Source organism: Bufo bufo, chromosome 4 (genome assembly GCF_905171765.1).
Source record: "Bufo bufo chromosome 4, aBufBuf1.1, whole genome shotgun sequence".
NCBI lineage: Eukaryota > Metazoa > Chordata > Amphibia > Anura > Bufonidae > Bufo > Bufo bufo.
The window spans coordinates 20,178,763-20,203,788 of NC_053392.1; the positions used below are offsets into that span (position 1 = coordinate 20,178,763).

The 25,026-nt window shown below is 43.8% G+C and overlaps 1 protein-coding gene across 1 annotated transcript in view; it reads left to right on the forward strand.

The window, feature by feature from the left end:
* Nucleotides 1-11,604, forward strand: part of LOC120999890 (keratin-associated protein 10-7-like) — a 35,343-nt gene extending 23,739 nt beyond the window's left edge. The window contains exons 8-10 of the mRNA XM_040430941.1: nucleotides 1,718-1,870; nucleotides 6,875-7,020; nucleotides 11,424-11,604. Coding sequence (XP_040286875.1) covers nucleotides 1,718-1,870; nucleotides 6,875-7,020; nucleotides 11,424-11,471 — 347 coding nt within the window. The 3' untranslated portion in view covers nucleotides 11,472-11,604. The remainder of the gene's footprint in view (nucleotides 1-1,717; nucleotides 1,871-6,874; nucleotides 7,021-11,423) is intronic.
* The last annotated feature ends 13,422 nt before the right edge of the window (nucleotides 11,605-25,026 follow it).

The window sequence follows — 25,026 nt, forward strand, 5'->3', positions numbered from 1 at the left end:
GTGAACTTGCACTCCTATAGTTAGGGATAGGTGTACACTCACTCATATAGTCAGGGATAGGTGAACACTCACTCATATAGTCAGGGGTAGGTGAACACTCGCTCATATATTGTCAGGGATAGGTGAACACTCACTCATATGGTCATGGACAGGTGAACACTCACTCATATAGTCAGGGACAGCTGAACACTCACTCATATAGTCATTGATAGGTGAACACCTACTTATATAGTCAGGGACAGGTGAACACTTACTCATATAGTCAGGGACAGGTGAACACCTACTTATATAGTCAGGGACAGGTGAACACTCACTCATATAGTCAGGCATAGGTGAACACTCGCTCATATAGTCAGTGATAGGTGAACACTCACTCATATGGTCATGGACAGGTGAACACTCACTCATATAGTCAGGGACAGGTGAACACTCACTCATATAGTCAGGGACAGGTGAACACTCACTCATATAGTCATTGATAGGTGAACACTCACTCATATAGTAAGGGACAGGTGAACACTCACTTATATAGTCAGGGACAGGTGAACACTCACTGATATAGTCAGGACAGGTGAACACGCACTCCTATAGTCAGGGATAGGTGTACACTCGGTCATATAGTCAGGGACAGGTGAACACTCACTCATAAAGTCAGGGATAGGTGAGCACTCACTCATATAGTCAGGGATAGGTGTACACTCACTCATATTGTCAGGGACAGGTGAACACTCACTCTTATAGTCAGGGATAGGTGAACACTCACTCATATAGTCAGGGACAGGTGAACACGCGCTCCTGTAGACAGGGATAGGTGTACACTCGCTCATATAGTCAGGGATAGGTGAACACTCACTCCTATAGTCAGGGATAGGTGTACACTCGCTCATATAGTCAGGGACAGGTGAACACGCACTCATATTGTCAGGGATAGGTGTACACTCATATAGTCAGGGACAGGTTTAAACTAACTCATTAAGTCAGGAACATGTGAACACTTACTCCTATAGTCAGGGACAGGTGAACACGCACTCATATTGTCAGGAACAGGTGAACACGCACTCCTATAGTCAGGGATAGGTGTACACTCACTCATATAGTCAGGTATATGTGAACACTCACTCATATAGTCAGGGACAGGTGAACTTGCACTCCTATAGTTAGGGATAGGTGTACACTCACTCATATAGTCAGGGATAGGTGTACACTCGCTCATATAGTCAGGGACAGGTTAACACGCACTCATATTGTCAGGGACAGGTGTACACTCACTCCTATAGTCAGGGACAGGTGAACACGCACTCATATTGTCAGGAACAGGTGAACACGCACTCATATTGTCAGGAACAGGGGAACACTCACTCCTATAGTTAGGGATAGGTGTACACTCGCTCATATAGTCAGGGACAGGTTAACACGCACTCATATTGTCAGGGACAGGTGTACACTCACTCATATAGTCAGTGACGGGTGAACTCACACTCCTAAAGTCAGGGATAGGTGTATACTCGCTCATATAGTCAGGGATAGGTGTACACTCGCTCATATAGTCAGGGACAGGTTTAAACTAACTCATTAAGTCAGGAACAGGTGTGCACTCACTCATATAGTCACAGTGTATTTGCATTGTGTATAGATATATACAGTACAGAACTACTTCCCTTGTACTTTGCAGTCTAATGTAAAGTCTCTTTTGTTATTTTGGATTTGCTGTTACCAGGAGTGAAGCCGGGGAAGTGTCCTGAATTGACTTTAACAGAGCTTTGCACCAAAGTGCTGCCTTTCCCCCGATGCTCTGCAGATGACCAGTGTCCTGATGGCCAGAAATGCTGTAAAAATTCATGTGGCGAAGTGAAATGCACCAATCCTATAGGTAAGTGACAGATAAGTACTGATCCCCTCTGATCTGCAGCATTTACTGAACCTGCAGCTCCAGCCACGAGCTTCATACCTTTCTTCCACAGTTCTCTACCACAGACATGGTGGAGCGTCCATCAGAGGAGCCTCTCCTCCGGGCTTCTACACAATATGTTTGCTATGTTTTTTGTGTATTCACTGACCCCCCAAAATCTGCCACATGCTCCTTATGTCCACTGATTTATCTGAAGGGTCTGAATACGGTACTCCGCACTAGAATTGCAGAGTGAATTCTCCCTGCCATGTAGCCAGGAGTAGATTCATGTTTCAGTTTTAGCGAGTAAAGGATTGTGGACTGTAATCTGCACAGCAGCCTATGTTTCTTATGCCCCCTATATGTGTAGCTACAGCCTAAATACGAGATACAAAACACAATTCAATCCGACCATCAGGGACACTCGCTGTTTCAGTCAGGAACAGTCCACAGCACCACTTCTTTTGTCCTGTATCTGTATACGGATTGTCAACCTTATTGCTAAAGTCAGGCACCTCTACTTGTAGCTAGCTACATGCAGGAATGACAGATTCTCTTAGCTGATGTTTTCAGTGTGCTGTCAGTCGTCTGATGTGTCTAGGACCTCAGACACACAAATTTGAGTTTTTTTCTGTCCTCATCCTGATCGTATGAATGCACTCAACCATATTTTCCAGGGAGTTAACTCTGCCACTGCCATCAATATGCCTGCAGCAATACGCAGTGCAATGTGAAAAGAATGGTGTGGTATTAAACAAGCAGGAGGTGCTCAAACCCACATGCAGTTGTGCATATACAGTACAGACCAAAAGTTTGGAGACACCTTCTCATTCAAAGAGTTTTTTTTATTTTCATGACTATGAAAATGGTAGATTCACACTGAAGGCATCAAAACTATGAATTAACACATGTGGAATTATATACATAACAAACAAGTGTGAAACAACTGAAAATATGTCATATTCTAGGTTCTTCAAAGTAGCCACCTTTTGCTTTGATTACTGCTTTGCACACTCTTGGCATTCTCTTGATGAGCTTCAAGAGGTAGTCCCCTGAAATGGTTTTCACTTCACAGGTGTGCCCTGTCAGGTTTAATAAGTGGGATGTCTTGCCTTATAAATGGGGTCGGGACCATCAGTGGCGTTGAGAAGTCAGGTAGATACACAGATGATAGTCCTACTGAATAGACTGTTAGAATTTGTATTATGGCAAGAATAAAGCAGCTAAGTAAAGCAAAACGTGTGGCCATCATTACTTTAAGAAATGAAGGTCAGTCAGTCAGCCGAAAAATTGGGAAAACTTTGAAAGTAAGGGCTGTTTGACCTTGAAGGAGAGTGATGGGGTGCTGCGCCAGATGACCTGGCCTCCACAGTCACCGGACCTGAACCCAATCGAGATGGTTTGGGGTGAGCTGGACCGCAGAGTGAAGGCAAAAGGGCCAACAAGTGCTAAGCATCTCTGGGAACTCCTTCAAGACTGTTGGAAGACCATTTCAGGGGACTACCTCTTGAAGCTCATCAAGAGAATGCCAAGAGTGTGCAAAGCAGTAATCAAAGCAAAAGGTGGCTAATTTGAATAACCTAGAATATGACATATTTTCAGTTGTTTCACACTTGTTTGTTATGTATATAATTCCACATGTGTTAATTCATAGTTTTGATGCCTTCATAGTCATGAAAATAAAGAAAACTCTTTGAATGAGAAGGTGTGTCCAAACTTTTGGTCTGTACTGTACATACAGGGGAGCAAATCCTGCACTTGTGGCCCGTTGCTAATGACGATCCCCAGCAAAAATGCATACAGTGGAGGATGACCGCAGCGAACCACAAGTACCACAATAGACATCCTACATAAGATAGCAATTATGTGGATGTGATAATCAATATAGCAATATAACAAAATAATAGCAAAGACAGGTGCACTCTGCGGTCTTACTAAACCCTCAAACTGATTTTAAAATTGAGAGATTAGCCAACATGTCCTACGGTGTAGGACATGTCTGAGCCCGAGCACCGCGCCAAGGTTTCTCAAGTAGCTCGAGACCTAACACTCACCTACCTGGGCCTGTGTGGGCAAATTACAGGAGCATGAGGCCGACTCACAAACAACTCACCTGTCTTTGCTATTATTTTGTTATATTGTTATATTGATTATTACATCCACATAATTGCTACCTTGTGTAGGATGTCTATTGTGGTACTTGTGGTTCGCTGCGGGCATCCTCCACCGCATGCATTTTTGCTGGGGATCGTCATTAGCAACAGGCCACAAGTGCAGGATTTGCTCCCCTATATATATGCATGACTGCATGTGGGTTTGAGCACCTCCTGCTTGTTTAATACCACACCATTCTTTTCAGTTTGTATATATAGAGATGCCTGGAGGTGTATAAACTCCAATTTAAATGTGCCTGTTTTCCATCTACAGGTCACATTTAGGTGCACCTGTGAGGCCTAGGCCTTATCAGCCAGTCTTGAGTGGGACTCGCAGACTCCTCCCCCCTCTTATTGCAAGCATGGTCACATGCTAGAGGTAACTGGTGAGTTGTCTGTGAGTCGGACCTCACGCTCCTGTAATTTGCCCACTGGCTCCTGGCATTGCCCATACGGCTCAGTTAGGAGAGTGTTAGGTCCTGGGCTACTTGAGAAACCTTGGCGCGGTGCTCGGGCTCAGACATGTCCTCCACAGTAGGATATGTTGGTTAATCTCTCAATTTTAAAATCAGTTTGAGGGTTTAGTAAGACCGCAGAGTGCACCTGTCTTTGCTATTATTTTGTTATATTGTAATACGCAGTGCAATGCAAGCAGCATAGGATACAATAATGTGTGTTTTTTATTATTTACAATTTTCCAATGCATATCAAACATGGTGTATCAATATAGTTGCAGTTACTGTACATAGTACACAATCTCCTGCCTTGTCTATCATGTTTCATACTGTACTGCTACTGCCAGTACTTGTACCCCTATACAGTCACACATCTCCTGACTTATGTGTTATGTCCCATATTGTACTGCTGCCTCTACTTCTACCCCTAAACAGTCATACATCTCCTGCCTTGTCCATCATGTTCTATACTGTACTGCTCTCTCTACAACTATTGTACTGTACCTCTTCTACTACCCTTACACAGTCACTCGTCATCCAACTTGACTATTATGTTCCATATTGCTGCCTCTACAACTATTCCTAAACAGTCACAAATCTCCTGCCTTACGCATTACATTCCATACTGTCCTGCTACCTCTACCCTTCAACAGTCATGCATCTCTGGCCTTGTCTATCATGGTCTATACTGTACTGCTCTCTCTACAACTCTACACAGCCCTGTCTATTATGTTCCATATTGTACCGCTACCTCTACTACTACACTTACACAGCCACACATCTCCTGCCTTGTCCATCATGTTCCATATTGTACTGTTGCCTCTACTACTACCCCTACTCAGTGACACATCTCCTGCCTTGTCTATCATGTTCTATACTGTGCTGATGCTGCTGGTATTCCTACCCTGCACAGTATGAAAACCTGAAACTACTCCCTAAAAATTGATACTTTTTTGCTTTTTTAAAACCCATTGATTCTTCACTTTCCAGAATGATATATATTTTCTTTAAAATAATTCCAAACTTCTTGCCACTCCCAAAAAAAAAGGAAGATGTGTGGACCGCTTGTTAAAAATAACCATTTCTTCCTCCAATACCACCATGTGTGTGAAACACTAGTAGTAGGCATCTGCCCTCAAAAGCGATAGTTTTTGGAATATTTTTAGTTCTTAAAAAGCTGGGAATCGCAGTTTGCCATATATGTCACTATCAGTCATTACAAATGCTGTCTTGACATAAAAAAAATAGAGTTTGGATAAAGTCCTATGAGACTCGAGGGTGTCATATACAGTGTGACATTTCAGAGAAATTGGGACTCTGGAGTGCGGTCAAATTTATTCAGACCTGATCGAATCTGATGGCAAAATTGATCGAACACAAATTTGGAAAAAATTCACTAATCTTTATTTGTAATCCTTACCATGGAGAGGACTGAAGTGATTTATTATCTATTTACACCATTGTGGGCTACAATGGAGATATAAAAAAAGGTGTAGGGTCATCAATAGTTCATCTAGCTCCACAGTACACATATACCACCAAAGATCACACACTCTATGTCTAATTAATTCTTATATTATAATTATTCCTACAATGGCCACACAATGCTAGTATATGTCAACGTTACATTATGGGAAGAAGGCCTCTAGAGACCATTGGACTCACCAAATCCTCCTCGTGTAGAATAGACAATCAGATGAGATCATTGGTAGTGTCTCTGACTACCATGTTTGAGCACCAAGGTGATAGGGGGTGGAGGTGGAGTGAGGAACGAGAGGCAGACTCTAGTACACATTACGGGGTGCTATAGTAGGAATGTGTCAGGTTACTGATAGTGAGATGAGGTAAGTGTCAGAAGTAATCCATAAACAAAGCCCACAAGTACATTGGGAGACGCAGGGTGTCATCACTGTAGATTCAGCTTGAGAGGGATTGATAGGACAGACGGAAGATGTAGTAAGATTCATTACTCATCTTCTCATCATCATAAGGGCTCATTCAGATGGCCGTATGCTGTCTGCAAAAATGCAGATCCATTTTTTGCGGATTACATGCTGACCCATTCACTTCTATAGGGCCCTTTTCTTCCGTTCCACGGCTCCGCAAAACAAATGAAACATGTCCTATACTTGTCAGTGAAAATCAGGATATGGCCCCACTGAAGTCTATGGGTCCGCAAAAATACCGAATGCTAGCCAATTTTTTTTTTGTGGACATGCCGAACTGTCCGCAAAAAAACGGATCTGCATATTTTGCAGGACAGCATTAGGCCGTCTGAATTAACCCTAATATTGTATAATCATCTGGATGTCTGATTCAATGATTCTGATTGTGATCAATGAAATCTTCTGCTTATGATATGTCACCTCTACTTCTAGCTAAAGTGAAACCGGGGCTTTGTCCACCATATAGACGCAGAGGATGCACTTTTCCTTTGCCTCCTCCGGACTGCTATAATGACCAGTGGTGTCTTGGTATACAGAAGTGCTGTTTTTACTCCTGCAAAAATGAGTGCGTCGATCCTGTAAGTACTAATTATATTAATAAAAGGCTTCCAACTATATAACCTGCCCCTCTCTAAAAACATACAAATATTGTCTGTCACTGTGTCTCCTAATCAGAAAACTGTGGACCTCATCATGCTTCTGGTAAGGGATCATGGGTGGGAATCAATAGACCATGAGAACTAGAAGACATTTGACATCGTGTAGTCTTGTGAGCAGCTATGAGTTCAGGCTGTAAAAGAAGAATAAGCTCCCTTTCCCTCTCTCCCAGTAGATCTTTAATACTAGTTATCAGCTGAACTGTATATTTCTCTCTCTCTCTCTCTCTCTATATATATATATTGTGAGACAGTGACTGGAAAAGTAGTAGAGAATCAATATATTTTGCCTAGGTTTCTTTCATATACCATGTACTACACTACAGGAGGTGGATATCTCAACTAGGAATCCTGGGTGAGATATCAGAAATCCAGGGAAAGATGGTCTGCCTTAGCAAAACATAGTTTGCTGAGGACTTTGGTAAATGGTGTTGTCGGGCCTGGATTTTAATGGAATGAGGATGCAGGTTGGTAGCGGGGCTCCTCATTCCCTTCCTGTCCAGAACAGGCTTCATATAGAGCTCTCCATCAGGTGATGGAGCTCAGCTCATTTCTGGGCTATAAAGGTTTGCACTATGAGCATGTCTGGGTGGGGACTGGTCGAACTGACTGGCTTTCACTATTGCTGCTGAAGTCTGTGCAAACAACAAAAAGGACACTGAGTTTATTTTAGGCCGCCCGTATAGAAAGGGTAATTTTATGTTTAGTTAGTGCTCAGCCGAGCAGGAATTTATTTTGTATCTTTGCCTGAATGTAAAGGCCTTATATTTTGCTTGTGGATGAGAATATAGAAAACAGGCAAATCCCTGTGTGAACTGTGCCATTGTGTCACTGTCTCTGAGTGCTGTGCCTACCACTATTGAGCTGACCCCCACAATATATATATATATATATATATATATATATATATAGAAAAATTGGCAGCACCAACTATAAGTAAAAAGGATGGGTGCTATGTCCCAGGGTATAGGCTAATAACCCAAGAAAATAAATAATAAAGAAAAATGGACAGCACTCCAAAGGCTATAAAAATATGAAAAATGTATTTACCAATGTGGAACAGTTAAGTAGCAACGTTTCGGCTCATCCATAGAGAAAGACTTAAGAAAGGCTCTATGGATGAGCCGAAACATTGCTACTGAACTGTTCCACATTGGTAAATACATTTTTCATATTTTTATAGCCTTTGGAGTGCTGTCCATTTTTCTTTATTATATATATATATATATATATATATGAGCAAAAGAGTAACAACGTTTTGAACTTTTGACTTTCAGGCTCCATATCTTAAAATCCACAACAGCTTTGCACATGAAACTCCCATCATTTTATAGATAATCATTTTGGCTATCTCATACATAAATTGGACTTGCAACTATTTAGCGCATGATTAGTTATGCAGATTTTTGTCATGTTACAATGTTATTCTTCTTGTATATTACAAGGTATAACCTGTTCTCACATTCCCTAAAAGCTCAGTGTGTTATTAGGTTGATTCCCAAGCGAAAGGTCACTGTTTCGAATCCAGAAACAGCCATGAAGATTTCCCAAGAAAAGAGGAACAGCATCATCCTGCTCATTGATCTCTGTATCTCGACCAAGAAAATTGCCAAACTACATCATGTGAGCGCCATGATAGCTAGAAGAATACAAAATGAAGGCCGTCCATCCATTCCAAAGCCAAGAAGTGGAAGTCCAGGCAAAATATTGAGGTCAACAAGTCGGTTCATCTGAAGGTCTATTAGTTCTGGCATGACAAACAATGCAGTGTAGGTGGCTGGTATGATTCATAATAGTGAGATCACAGACGTCCATGCAAGCACTGTGCGATACATATTACACTAGTCTGGGATGATGGCCCGAAAAAGATGAAGAAGCCTCGACTTCAATATTATCATATGAAGTGTCGGCTTGAGTTTGCAAAAAATTACGAACATGGACAGTAGAAGATTGGAAATGGGTGATTTGGAGCGATGAGACGAAAGTCAATAGACTGGGCTTTGATGGGTGCAAATGGGTCTCGAAGAAACAAGGGAAAAGGGGCTAAGGGTACTTTCACACTAGCGTTTTTCTTTTCCGGTGCTGAGTTCCGTCCTAGGGGCTCAAATCCGGAAAAGAACTGATCAGTTTTATCCTAATGCATTCTGAATGGAGAGTAATCCATTCAGGATGCATCAGGATGTCTTCAGTTCAGTCTTTTTGACTGATCAGGCTTTTCAGAAAACCGTAGCATGTTGTATTTTTACCTCCGGCCAAAAATCCTTAACACTTTGACTGAACGCCGGATCCGGTCTTTTTCCCATTGACTTGCATTAACGCCGGATCCGGCGCCGTGTGTTCAGTCAAACCGGATTCGGCTTTTGCATGTTAAACCCAAAAAATGTGTAAAAAAAGTTAAAGTCCATAAATGGCGGATCCGTTTTTTCCAATGCATTTTTTCATTGTGATAAAAATCCTGATCAGGATTCAAATGTAATCTGTTTTCACACGTTTTTCCGGATCCGGCGGGCAGTTCCGGTGTCGGAATTGAAAGCCGGATTTAAACAACGCTAGTGTGAAAGTAGCCTTACAGATCGAGAAATTTAAGAAACTGTCAAGTTGGGTGGAGGAAGCCTGATAATATGGGATGTTTCATAGCCAAAGGAGTTGAATAATTGACCAGGAACAATGGTGGTCTCATTGCTGAGCTATATGTCAGCATCCTACAAGACGAGTTACTTTGTACACTTGAGTACTATGGGTATGAAAAGGACAACATAGTGTTCCAGCATGACAACGACCAGAAGCATACGTTGAGATTGGGGAAGAAATGGGACAATGAAGTAGAGGAGCTGGATTGGCCCCGACAGTCCCAAGACCTCAACCCAATCAAGCACTTGTGGGTAGAGTTGAAGAAAAAGCTTTATTAGTATCCAAGTGAGTCAACTAGTATGCGCCAACATTGGGAACGTGTAGAAGAGACCTGGGAACAAATTTTGGTTGAGATATGGTTGAATCTTATCGACAGCATGCCCAGAAGGATTCAGACAGTGTTGAAAGCCAAAAGTGGATTTACAAAATACTAACAAAATAATAAAAAATAACATTTAGAATTTTAGGAGAAAAACAGTAACAATGCAGTTACGAGACAAGAATCTGCATAACTAATCATATGCTACAGAGCTACAAGTCGAATTTATGTATGAGATAGCCAAGATGATTTTCTATAAAATTATAGGAGTCTCACGTTCAAAGCTGTAGTGGATGGTGAGATATGGAGCCTGAATTTAAAAGTTCAAAACATTGTTACCCTTTTGCTCGTCAATGTATGTGTATATATAAATATAATGTCTACCCTGTGATGATTTAAAGGGATGAGCGAATCGACTTTAGATAAAACATTTGAAATCGATTCTGTAACGGTCGTGTACACACACACAGGGGGGAGAGAAGTGACCACTGTGCTCCACCCTTACCCCTGGCCCTGCCTACTTGCCTCGCGAGTCCTAATGACAGGGGACAACTGGACGGCAATCCCTAGCTTGGAATAAGTGCAGGGATGACAGACAAACAAACAACAGGACGTGAACGGACCGAGTCAATACCAGGAAAGCTGCAAAGTACAAATGGAGCAAGCAGAGAATTGTCAGGAGAAGCCGGGGTCATAAATACCAGGAGAGTCGTGTAGTACCAAAGGAGTCAGCAGAGGATCGTCAGGAGGAGGCCGGGGTCAGAATACCAGGAGAGCAGCAAAGTACACAAGGAGCAGGCAGAGGATCGTCAGGAATTCAGCAGGAGGTAAGTACGCCAGGAAAGACTAAATCACAGGTGGAACCTAAATTAACAGGCAACCTGTGGCCAGCAGGCTGCCTGTATTTATAGTGGGGAGTGAGGGTCATGTGACGTGGCCAGCGTCACATGACCGACAGACCAACCAGTCGAGCACCGAGTGATCAGCTCGGCGCTCAAGGCAGACTTAGGAGCAGGGAGCCACCCAGCTAGTAAAGCTGCCCTGGGAACGAGGTCAAACAAAGATCCTCGCTCCGGAAGCTAAGCAGCAGGTCTGAGGCTAATGGGGGACCGAGTGCACCTTCGGAACCCCGTTACAGATTCGTTCTAATACTGTATGGAACAGGAGCTCCAAACAGTATTAGAATGTATTGGCTCAGATGAGCCGAAGATATTGCTTTGCGAAGACTCGCGAGACTTTTTGTAATAACTTCATAAATTAATTTGTTCTCTAAAAAACAATTTCCAGAACTCGGGTTCTGTTCCAAGGGGTACCTTCGCTCATCCCTAATGATTTACATTACATACATTACAAATAACTTTTTCATCTCTTCTAGTACACAAGTGAATGGCCGATTGAAATAATAAGCAATAACGGAGAGTAACCACAGAAGAGAACGGCCTCCTCGCAGAAGAAGTTTCTGATCACTCTATTCTGACATCAGATCTGGAGGTTCCAGAGTCAGTTTCTATAATCAGAGATCAGCTTTTCCATGTGCTATCAATAAATCAGTGAGATGCAGTAATAAGAAATGTTGTTGTATAATCTGTTCAGAATCCATTCACACAGGTAAAAAGATAAAATACTGTCTGTATACAGTCACCACTAAAGGGAGCTCACTTCATACATATTATACAGCCACCACTAGAGGGAGTTTACCACATACATATTATGCAGCCACCACTAGAGGGAGCTTACTACATATAGATTATACAGTCACCACTAGAGGGAGCTCACTACATACAGAATATACAGCCACCACTAGAGGGAACTCACTACATACAGATTATACAGCCACCACTAGAGGGAACTCACTACATACAGATTATACAGCCACCACTAGAGGGAGCTCACTACATACAGATTATACATCCACCACTTGAGGGAGCTCACTACATATAGATTATACAGTCACCACTAGAGTGAGCTCACTAGATACAGAATATACAGCCAACACTAGAGGGAGCTGACTACACACAGATTATACAGCCACCACTTGAGGGAGCTCACTACATATAGATTATACAGTCACCACTAGAGTGAGCTCACTAGATACAGAATATACAGACACCACTAGAGGGAACTCACTACATACAGATTATACAGGCACCACTAGAGGGAGCTCACTACATACAGATTATACAGCCATCACTAGAGGCAGCTCACTACATACAGATTATACAGTCACCACTAGTGTGAATTCATTACATACAGATTATACAGCCACCACTAAAGGGAACTCTATTATACAGTCATCACTCAAGGAAACTCACTACATACAGATTTTATATCCACCACTAGAGGGAGCTCACTGCATACAGATTATACAGCCACCACTAGAGGGAGCTCACTACGTGCACATTATATAGTTACCAATAGAGGAAACTCACTATATACACATTATACAACCACCACTAGAGGGAGCTAACTACATACAGATTCCATAGGTACCAGAAGATGAGCTCACTACATACAGATTATACAGCCACCACTAGAGGGAGCTCACTACATACAGATTATACAGGCACCACTAGAGGGAGCTCACTACATACAGATTATACAGCCATCACTAGTGTGAATTCATTACATACAGATTATACAGCCACCACTAAAAATAACTCACTATTTAGACATTATACAGTCATCACTCGAGGAAACTCACTACATACAGATTATATATCCACCACTAGAGGGAGCTCACTACATACATATTATATATCCACCACTAGAGGGAGCTCACTACATACATATTATACAGCCACCACTAGAGAGAGCTCACTACGTGCACATTATATAGTTACCAATAGAGTAAACTCACTATATACACATTATACAACCACCACTAGATGAAGCTCACTACATACAGATTATACAGCCACCGCTAGAGGGAGCTCACTACATACAGATCATACATCCACCGGAGTTGCCGAGGCTGATTGACAGCTGACCCCACCCCATGCACAGACCAGAGGTGTGGAGAGCCGGCAGGGGAGAGGAATGATGGAGCAGGGAGCCGATGCCGGATCTCTGCTTCATCATTACAGGCAACTGTCTCTGCTTCCTATGGAAGCGGGGACAGCTGCCAGAAAATGAGACATACCTCCCCGTACTGGGACAGCGGGATAGCCACTGAAATCCGGGACTGTCCCGCCGGATCCAGAACGGTTGGAAGGTATGTGTTGTGGATTAAGCAGTGCAAAGACAGACTATTCTGCAAGTCCAGTAGGGTGTTCTTAGCCATATAAGAATGGTTGAAATATGAGGACCGTATCCTGTACATACCCAGAACCTTCTGCAAGCCATAGTACGTTTTCAAAGAGCATTGCACTATGAAATTTATTGCATGTGAAATGCAGGGAGCATGTTTTATCTCCTCAAATTGCAGCATTGCCACAATGTTCCCGCCATTGGTACTGACAATCTTTCCCAGACAGCCAGAAGGATATTTTCTGCTTGATGCACTTTAGCAACTGATCTACTGTGTGACTTCCCTTGCCCAGGCTCATCAGCTCTAACACTGCATGGCAGAACTTCATTTTCCACATATGACAGGAGGGAGGGGCTAGAAAAAACTCTCTGCTCTCCTGTTGGGGTCTGGAGGATATCCATTGAGGAGTACGAGGAAAAGTCGTTTGCTCCTAGTGTAGGCTACATACATAGAGGTGACAATTAGGGATAAGCGGACCCATGAATGTTTGGGTTCGACTGGTTTGGCCAAAGGTTTGGGTCCCAAATTTGACCCAGACTTGACCCCGAACCTTGAACCCCATTGAAGTCAATGGGGACCCGAACTTTGGGGCTGAAAAATGGCTGTAAATAAGTTATGGAAGGGGCTAGAGGGCTGCAAAAGGATCCAAAATGAGGGTAAGAGCTGGACAATTGCCCTGCAACCAAATGTGGATAGGGAAATGACTTAAAATAACATAAAATACATAAAAATAAAAAATAATAATCTTGAACCAGGAGGTGGATGTCAAAGTGGAGTAGGTAGTTGAGGAGGCTGTAGGCGTGGAGGTGTAGATGGAAGAGGCAGAGGAGGAAGCCAACACTGTTTATTGTTTTGTTTTTGTTTTTTTGATTTATCTGTTAATTCTGTGTGTGACCTTTAGCCATTTTTTGGGGTGCAGACGGTATACTTATCTACTCTACCAATATAACCCAATATAACAAATAATAATCTTGAGCCAAAAATGTGGAGGTCTGAGTGGAGGAGGTGGACGTGCCAGTGTAGGCGGAGGAGGTAGCCAACATTTTTTTATTTTTATTTTTTCCTTTTTTTCCCCCCTTCTTTTTTTGGTTTGTGGAGGCCAAAAACATTGGGAAATGGCAAAGAGAACGCACAAACTGTGATGAAGTATAACAATGGCTGGGTGCAGCTGCTATACCTCTCTACTCTGCCAAAGGTATGGACAGGTCCTGTGGTATCCATGTCTGGTTCATTTTAATGAACGTGAGCTGTCCACGTTGACTGTGGACAGACGGATGTGCCTGTCCGCGATCACTCCCCTGCCATTCTAAACACACATTCAGACAATATACTTACCGCAGGGCAGACCAGCACCTCCAAGTCGTAAAAGGGCAAGCTCAGGCCATGTGCCCAATTTGGAGACCCAAAATTTGAATGGAGCAGACCCATCAGTCAGTACATGTAGGCGTGTGCACACGTACTCTTCCACCATCTTGCTGAAATGCTGCCTCCTGCTAAGATGTTCCCTATCAGATGTTGGTGTGGATATTGTAGCATGCTAACAAAGTTTTTCCACATTTAGGCAATGCTAACCCTCCCTTCTGAGGTGCTGGCGGTGCCCAAGCTGCGTTGGTGACTTCTGCCTCCTCCTCCGCCTTGTGCTTCCATTGAGCCATGTGGTGATGTGTACAGTATAAGTGCTGGGAGGCGTGTATATCCTAACTTGATACCTCAGCTGGGTGAGATAACTGAAATCCAGAAAGCTGCAGTGGTTTCAGCAAAGTGTAGTTTGCTGAGACAGTTTTGTTTAGATGTTGTTCTGGGCTGGATTTCATGTGGACTGGGGGATAGGTTTGGTAGTGGGATCTGCCAGTCCACACAGTTCCACTGCACATATTGTCTTTTTCCGGAGGTGATTGCAGGTGAGGCCTGCTGCTGAAATCAAGGAGGGATAAAATAACCCTCTGTGTATGACTTGGGGAAAGAAAGGCTGAGGAAGCCTGAGACAGAGGGAAGCCTGAGATGCTCTGTGTGGTCTCAGCCAGGGGGGCTGAGGGGCCACAAGGCTTTTCAAAGCATGAAGTTTGGGGGGCCCAGCAAAGCCTACAGAAAGAGGGTTGCATGGTCAGAGTCGAGAGGACATCTGGACCATCTCCCCCCAAGGGTGCTGGTGTGGTCACAGCCTGGAGGCTGCTGGACCGTATATGGCTGAGGAAGCCGGATCTAATCCCGTGTGGGAGCGGTGCTCTATAGGTAAGAGAGACAACACGTGTATTAGGTAGTGCCTAGACGGGCAGGTGTTTATTTTCGAAAGTGTATGTGTGTGATGGTGCTGAAGTGCAAAAATAACGCACCTTTTGGACTTTAACCCCCTTGTCATAGGATAAGTCTGTGATTGCATATCCTGCACAATGTGTATTCATTTCAATGCAACTGTTATGTTATCATGCAATATGCCTGGTTCACCAGCAGATGGTGGCACCTCTGGCAAAGCTGTGTTAGCTGGAATGGAACCTTTCTTCCATCTCAGCCCTCTCTCTATACAGGAAGGAGTTCAATGTTAGTGAACGTCAGAGTAGCTTACCCCCTGTAAGGGGAAGAAGCAAGATTTCATCCCTGTTGGATGGGTCTTGCCATAGCCCGCCAGAGTACCTTCAACTCTCCTGGAACCAGAGAAAAGAAGTAAAGAACTTCAGACGCCAGGAAGAAAGATTCCCTGGATAAAGATTAAGAGAAAGCAAAATAAAGATAAAGACAAAAGGTATAGATCAAGATAAAGAGACAGAGTCAAACTACAGAAAGTTAAGTTCAGCAGAAAGGAAAAGTTCCTACTTAATCCAGTCAGCATAGCAGAGCTGAAAGAGTGATAGATGTAGCAGAGCTGAGAGTGTTTGCCTGCCAAAAGTTAAGCCAAAGTCTGCTGATGGCCAAGATAAAGCTTGAAGATTGTTTGTGATGCAAGATTACTCTAGTAAAGTTACTGTTCAACGTTATATCAAGTCTGGACTCATTTATTCCTTCATCCCATTATTCAACTACCCTTTTCCTGCAACGGACGGCCACGCTTGGGGTTTACAGTGAATCTAGGTAGGAGCACTGTGACATGTGCTACACCACCAAGGGACATTAGGCCACCCTTACACCACTTTGGCATTCCTATCCTGGGTACCACCATGTCTACTAAATCGGGGACCCTGCCCCTCATTGCTGAAATGCAACTGGTGTCACGAAAAACACTTTCACTTTAAGGGACGCCCAGTGCAGCGCCTTTGTCCGCTGCAGAAGTAAGTACAGCACGTTGTCCTTGTAGCAGGGATCCAGCAGGATGGCCTCCCAGTAATTCAGCACTGGTCAACTCGGTGGTCGTTGCGCAGACACTGCAGCATGTAGTCACTCATGTGTGCCAGGCTGCCCAGAGGCAACGACAAGCTATCCTTAGTGGGAGGTGTATCGTCTGTGTTCTCTGTATCCCCCCAGCCACGCTCCAGTGATATGCCCGTGAGCTGATTTGCGTGCCACCCTGCTGTGTACGCAGTTTCTCCTCCTCCTCATTCTCCAAAACTGTGCCCTGGCTGAAATGTTGTGTATCTGGCTGCTGTTGGTGCAGAAACCCACCCTCCGAGCCAGTTGTAGAAGACTGACCACATGTCCTTGATCACCCCCCCTGCAGTGCTAAACACACGTTCGGACAATACACTTTCTGCAGGGCATGCCAGCACCTACAAAAGGTAGGTGCTCAGGCCATGTGCCAAATTTGGAGACCCAGAAGTTAAATGGGGCAGACCCATCAGTCAGTAAATACAGATGTGTGGAGACATACTGTTCCACCATTTTTCTGAAATGCTGCCTCCTGCTAACATGGTCCGTATCAGATGGTGGTGCTGGATAATGTAGTGTGCAGACAAAGCTTTTCCACATTTTGGCCATGCTAACCCTCTCTTCTGAGGTGCTAGAGGAGCCCAAGCTGCGTTGGCGACTTCCTCTCCCGACACGTGCTTCCACTGAGCCCCCGCTGTCAGGTGGGAACGCCATAAGTAGCGCTTCTACCAGCATGTGCTTGTACTCCAGTGACGGAAGTAAGGACGGCATATTGTCCTTGTAGCGGGAATCCAGCAGGGTGGCCACCCAGTTATGAGTACTGGTAACAATAAGGGCAACCCACCCTCCAAGCCACGTGTGGATGACTGGCCACGTGGGATGATCCCTGTTCCTCCGCCTCTTCCTCGTTTGCCACATCCTCCTCCATCATCGCCTGAAGGTGTTTTTTAATGGGAATAGAAGTGGGAGAATAACATTGAGGACAGTGTCATCGGCGTGGGCAATGTTGGTGGAATACTCAGAACAGCGCAACACTGTGAAAATATCCTGCATGGAGGCCCACTTATTGGTGGTGAAGTGATGCTATTCTTCTGAGCAACTCACCTGTGTGTGCTGCAGCTGAAACTCCACTATTGCCTGCTGCTGCTAACACAGTCTCTCCAGCATGTGTCAGGTGGAGTTAAATATGGGGCGGTGATCAGGAAGGCAGAAGATACACTGCAGCGCAGACAGGCGAGCAGCAGCAGGCTAAGACTGCTGAAAGTGCAAGCCATGTGTCGGGGTAGGCTCCCCAGGATACAATGTCACGAACGAGGAAAGCAACTCTGACACCAGCTTTTGCAAAAACTGAATTTTACTAACACGTGATAATAAAAACAACCACAAATGCTGAAAACATAAAGTAAATTTACATACACCAAGCCCAAAGGCTGAGACCCCTGTTTTGCAAAGCACAGCGCCCCCTGATGGATGTCAGCGGAAATTTCTCGGTAATTTACCTACTGGCGGGCACAACTAAAACTGCTTCGTCGTACCTATTTTTAACCTGAAACAAACAATTTGTTGGGTGCTTAGTACGGGCTGGCCTGCGGTGCAACACAACAGTTCACAATATTACCGTGCTCTATATTATTCGCCCTCCCATAACTAGTCTGGTAGCACATGCCTGATTATTACTCCTGAGCACAATGCTGAACTGGATGGAGTTCATGGGGGTGTTTATCAGCTCTCAAATGTGCAATATCCCTTTTAGTAATGAAGTCATTGAAGTAAAGTAGCAACACTTTAGGCCTGACACAAAGCAGAGACCCTAACTATCTAAATACAGGCCTGGTCTAAGTTTCTAGGAGCCAACTCTGCAATGAGGTGCGTGCACGATCTTACCGACCCAGGTATGCTCTTTATCCACTGATGTCTCTGAACCAAACAACCAGTCTCTCCAGCAAGCATGAAGTCCCACAGGGTATGCAGCTTGTTCCTTAGCTCTCATCAGCACTCCTAGCAGCAGTATTCCTTCCTGGAAACAGTCCTCTTTTCCCTGAACAGGATCTGGGTCTTTGACAACGATCAGCTTCACTCAGCTGCAGCTGTGGTCACTGAGGGGTCTTCTCACTCCTGGAACCATTAGCTTCTCTTCTCAAACACAGCGGCTCCTAAGATGGATGTAGCTTCTTCTACCAAATTCCACCTCCTTTGAATATTCAAATATCTGCAGTCTATTAGCTGTGTTAAAGAAACAGTGGCCTCTTGTGGCCAAACAGCAGAATATCAGTCCTGATCATTTAACTTAATACACACACAAACAGTGTTCAAACAATGGGAGCTGTTTGTCAAACTCACAAAAGCGCGCTGTGACACTCGTGTGTGGGAGGAAAACACCGAGCATAGGAGGGAAATGGGATACCGGAATAAGGCCTGGGAAGGAAGATGGACTCCTCCTAGAGAAAACCCTAACTCCAGTCCTGACAGACTACCAGTATGAAATCAGGAGACTGTCAGCACTCACGCCCTATGCGCGCCGACACCGGAAGGAAGTAGATCCACGATATATTGAACAGATTCCCAGCGAGCGCTTGTAGTCTTCAATTCACATATTCTTTATTTCATCCAAAGGATAATACAATAAAGGACACGTTTCGGCCCGTCCAGCCTTCATCAGCTCACAGTATTATGTGATTCACTAACTTAAATCACAATTTCTCCACCACGTGTGGTGATATCAGACGCCCAAAAGAGGAAGGGCGGTATCATTCAATTAAAACCATAACATTACGCTACATACTTCAAAGACATACAAACACAAATATATACATACACAAAAACTGATATCACCCATATGAGGATGAAAACGTAATTGTGAAACCAGCTGATAAGGGGGGGGGTCGCTGGTCAAGGAGGTAATGCGCCAATTGACAGACACTGATACTTATGTCTTAGATGGGGATTCACTATTTAAGATCAAGAACAAGATACAAACTTGACAGGCCGAAACGCGTTCCTTTATTGTATTATCCTTTTGATAAAATAAAGAATATATGAATTGAAGACTACAAGAGCTGGGAATCTGTTCAAGACTACCAGTATGAACAGGCCCCAAAGGTAGGCAAGTTCATATACCAGCTACCTAGAATCCTATCTCACCCTCTAGGACCCTAAAACTAATGTCAGGACTAAGTCTACCTGTTCCTCCAAAGGGAAGGATGAACAGGAGTTTCCCTCAGGCATAATGACAAACAACAGGGAAAGGCAACACACACATATATTTCACCCCTTAAGCACCCTGGGATTTCCAATTTTTGCATTTTCATTTTTCACTTCCCGACTTCCCATAGTCCTAACTTTTTTTATTTTTCAATTCACATAGCCTTGTGAGGGCTTATTTTTTGCGGGACTAGTTGTACTTTCAAAAGGCACCATTTATGGTTGCATACCAAGTAGTAGGAAGCGGGAAAAATATTCCAAATGGGGTAGAGTTGGGGAAAAAAAGCATAACACGATGATTTAAGAAATTTGAGTTAGGAGTTTGAGTGCTAACGCTGCTAGATCTGTATGTGTATGGGGCTGTGTGAGGGTGTATTTTTTGCAGGACGATCTGCTCTTTTCAGTAATACAAATTTGAAGTGTGTGCGACTTTTTGATCACTTTTTATAAAACAATTATTGGGTCGTTGAAGTGCCAAAAAAATTGCAAATTGGCTGTTTTAATTTTTTTTCCCGTTACGCCATTTGCAGTATGCCACAAATATTGTTATATTTTAATAGCATGGGCATTTTTGCACGTGGCGATGCCCACAATGTTTATTTTTTTATTTTTATTTTTTATTTTTTTGTGGAAAGGGGGGTGATTTGAACCTTTGTTTTTATTTGCAAAAACATTTTTTTTTACTTTTTTATTTTTTTGAAGTCTCCTTGGGTGACAATAACTGTCAATCATTAGAATGCCTATTGTGTTCACTGATGTCTATATATACACCATTGAACACCATTGAACACTTGATTTGCACTATACCAATACAATGCTGCCACCTAGTGGCCTGCATTGGTATAGTCATTTAATAGGCACTGAAGCCTGCTTGAGGCTTCAACCCATTAGATCAATGTAACAGGTTCCCCGATCTCAGCCAGGGAACGCTGTTACCGGAGCGGAAGAGCGCGACTTCTGTTTCAGTCTCGCAGTTTAAATGTGAGAGAGGGATCTTTACATAGAGTCGAACTTACTATTCCATTCTCCCCACTTTTGGGCAGAAGTGTGCTAGTCCTGCTTCCGTCGTTGGGGAACGATGGTATCCTAATACGGTAGGAGCACCATCACACACAAACTAGTAGGGCCGCATTACCACTTGGCAATTCCTACACACTGGGACCCCGATCGGCCCCGATTGGCCCTGGGAAGCCGCCCGCTACATAACCAAAATGGCTACTTCTAAAAGTATGGTGGGAGGAGCTCAAAACATACAGCGCAAATAAAGAGAGACAAGAAGGACAAACTTGAAGAGTAATACAATGCAATACAGAAATATCATTTATGATAATGAACCATGACAACATATATATAAAATGCAGTAACAGGGTATTAAACAGTATAAATCAGTGAAAGTTAATCGATTGAAGTGAAATAAAGTAAGACGTTTATAACTTTGCATAGGGGAAACGTCAAGACTTCATAGTACTCCTGCTCCAGGGCACTCTGCTAATATTTGCAGTTGGCATCCTCTGGATTTTTACCATCCGCCTTGGACGCTAATCAAACATTGCCTGAGGCTTCGTCACTTCCCTGAGAACATACGTTTGGGCTGGATCATAAGTAGATAAATGTATCCGGGTGATGGAGAACACCGCCACAGGCAATGTGTCCTCACAATATGAGAATTCTGCAGAAGCAGGAACATGATGAGGAAGAAAACTGCAGGACCCAGAAGCTGGAAACCTCTGAAAAAACCTAGTTATACTATTATCTCATCCTGGTCCAAAAAATACACAATATTACATCCCTCCTACATATATATAAACCAGCAAGTTCTGGATGCAACATATCTCCAGAACACACCAGGCATGGCGCCAGCAGCCACCTCGATCATTCTACTACTTCTTTTCTGTGGAGGAAATGTACCATCACTAAGCGACCCTGTACTTATTACTAATGATGGTAAGTGGAGAAGACTGAGGACTATATATGATATAGTCTGGGATCTCTATGGTATTCAATCTCCATCTCTGTATCCTGGATATAATTCTTATTCTGTATTTATGGACTTTTTATTAGAAAACTTAACAGAGATCTTACAGAAATCATACAAAAACATTTCCAATAAAATAATTTAGCCCGACCAGTCACCCTCCCCTCCACTCATAATATCCACTCATACTCATCCATACACTATTTACATATTTACAAAAGCGCAAAACAAACAAACATAAATATAAACATAAACATATTTACATACCCTTCACCCACCCACATATAGCACAAAAAGCTGATCTCCCAACAGAAGTTCAAAAGAGGAAACCTCGAGCTTCTTCAGTCCCAAAGTTCAATTCCCCAGTAGGACGTGGTTAATCGACTTGATAGATAGACATACCAAATATTTTTATTTATTTTTTTATGAATTTTCTATTTATTTTTTTATTATTTTTTTTCTCCTCCCCCCTTTTACCCTCCACGCAACCTAACTAGCCCCCAAAACCACTAGACCGTAAAACAAACTATCTATACACAATTTATAATACTATATAAATACTATAATATATATATATTTTTTATTATTATTATTATAATATATATATATATTTTTTATTTTTATAAATATATACATATAATACACATGTCATACCATTATCTTATAATTCATTGCCAAAACATAGGCAATACCTAAAGCCAAAATCAACTTTACAGCTATGGTTCAGTGCCTGTAAACCAAACCATCATGTTTCATCTCAAAACAAAACAAAAGGCTAAGAAAGTGTCAAACTAGCCCACCACCGGGATTGAGGACTACTGAGTCAGGGTACCCCGAAACAAAAGCCCCTCCACAGTCGAGAGGCCTTGGGGGGACCCAACCTTTCATTCTCAAGAGAGAGTACCTTATCCAGGTCACCCCTGATGCTCCTATACACCGTCTCCACTGGGAGGACTTTATGACCCGTCGATACTAAACACCTTGCGCACCAAGTGTGATACCTGACCACTGCGCTGACTAGGAATAAAGTGCAACGGTCCCGACTACCTAAGTCTTTAAACGCACCATAGGCCCACTCTGCATAGGGCAGGGCAGCCAGCCTAGGCCAGCCGATGGAAGCTCCCACCCTTTTGTAGACCTCTATATTGAAAGGACAGTGAAGTAAGAAATGGTCCATGCTTTCCAGCACAGCACTGCACTCCTCCCGGGGACAACCCCTTTCCTCAGAGTTTCTACACTTCACATTATCCCTTACATATAGCTTACCATGGAAGCAACGCCAAGCCACATCCCAAACTTTCAAGGGGATCCTTGCCAAATTTAATAAGGTCAACCCACCCTCTAGATCCTGACTTGGGCAATCCCTCAAGGCCAACGGAGGTTGAAAGAAAGTAGACAGAACCTTAAAATCAAGGGTGAACCTCGACCTGGTCTCTATCTCCCCTCTCCCAAGCCCCCATCGCCTTATAATTCTCAGAACCGGGGCAACATAAGCCGGGAGATATCCCTGCCTTGACAAGCGTAGGTCTTTCACACGCCCTCGTGTCTCCCATTCCTGGAAGAAGGGCCTAAACCATTCCCTACAGGAATTTACCCACCAAGGAGCCCTCTCCATCCAGAGGTTTGCAATGTTGACTTTCAAAAAAGTATTCGTTAAGAATACTACTGGGTTGACCTTATCCAACCCACCTAGTCTCCTTGGTCTGTAAGTGACCTCTCTCTTGTCTAGGTTCAGCCTGTTTCCCCATAACATCTGGAAAAAGAGGCTGTAGACCGTTCCCCAGAGAGGCCCTGGCAGGACACAAACAGTGCCCAAGTACAATAGTACCGGGATCAGATAAGTTTTACACAGGTGAACCCTTTCCCCGAGGGTCAAAGACCAACCCTTCCAGCGGTCCACCTTTTGACCGACATCTTTCAGTCTGCCTTCCCAATTTTTTTGATGATAGTCCACATTCTGGCCAAAATTGATGCCGAGAACCTTTACCGTTTTCTGAGGCTCTGGGAGAGTGTCCTGGATATCAAAATCAGGATCTCCTTCTCCCAGCCATAGAGTCTCACATTTATCACGGTTGATCCGAGACCCAGAAACCTCTGAATAGCGGTCCACTTCCGACATCACCCACCGCACCTGCTCACTAGAAGAGGCGAAAATAGTGACATCATCCGCGTACGATATCACCCTCAGAGGCGGCCCCCTTGCCCCCGCCAGTTCCATCCCCACCCTGCCAACGGTCCGCGATCTACCCTTCTAATGAAGGGATCGATCGCAAACACGTATAGCAAGGGGCTTAAGGGACATCCCTGACGGACGCCGGAAGCCACCTCAAAAGGCTGCCCCAACCAGCCATTGACCAACGGGAAACTCTCAGTCCCCTTGTACAAAACTTTCAGCCAATTTACAAAACTCCCCGGCAGACCATACCACAAGAGGACGGACCACAGGTACTCGTGATTCACCCGGTCAAAGGCTTTAGCCTGATCTAAAGACAAAAGAAACCCCTTCCAAAGGCCCGCCCTGCCCCGTTGCACAGCCTCTCGGACACTGAAAACGGCGCTAAAGGCGCTCCGACCAGGAACTGTGCAGTGCTGAGCCCCCGAAAGAAGCTTCGGTGCAAACTTCACCAATCTGTTGAAAAGTATTTTCGCCAGGATCTTTCTGTCCGTATTGAGAAGTGATATGGGCCTCCAATTCTCAATACGGGATGGGTCTTTACCCTTTGACAGAATAATCAGAGCTGACTTACCCATTGACTTTGGTAAAGTGCCCGAGGAAAGACACTCATTAAAGACCTCAGTCAACAGAGGAACTAACTGTTCCTTGAAAGTCCTGTACCACTCAGATGTTAAGCCATCTGGACCTGGCGATTTCTTTGGCCTAAGCCCTTCAATGGCCAGTCTCACTTCCTCTTCCCTGATTGGTTCAGACAAAGCGGCAAGAGAGGGGTCCATTCCTGCCCTGGGAACCGCCTCAGCCATGAAAGCTGAAAACTTGTCCCGATCTAGTTCTTTCCTACCCAAGAGGTGAGAGTAGAAAGACCTGAACACCTCCAGGATCCCTGATTTGGACCTGTTCATGGATCCTTTACTATCATTTAGGCCTGTCACCAACTTACTTCTTACTGACATCCTGCAGTTGCCATAAGGGTCGGGCGAGCGGTACTTCCCGAAATCCCTCTCAGCAACCAAAGATGCGTACCTATCATACTGACACCTCTTAAGCAAGGACTTCACACTGGAGATATCCTTGCGGCTACC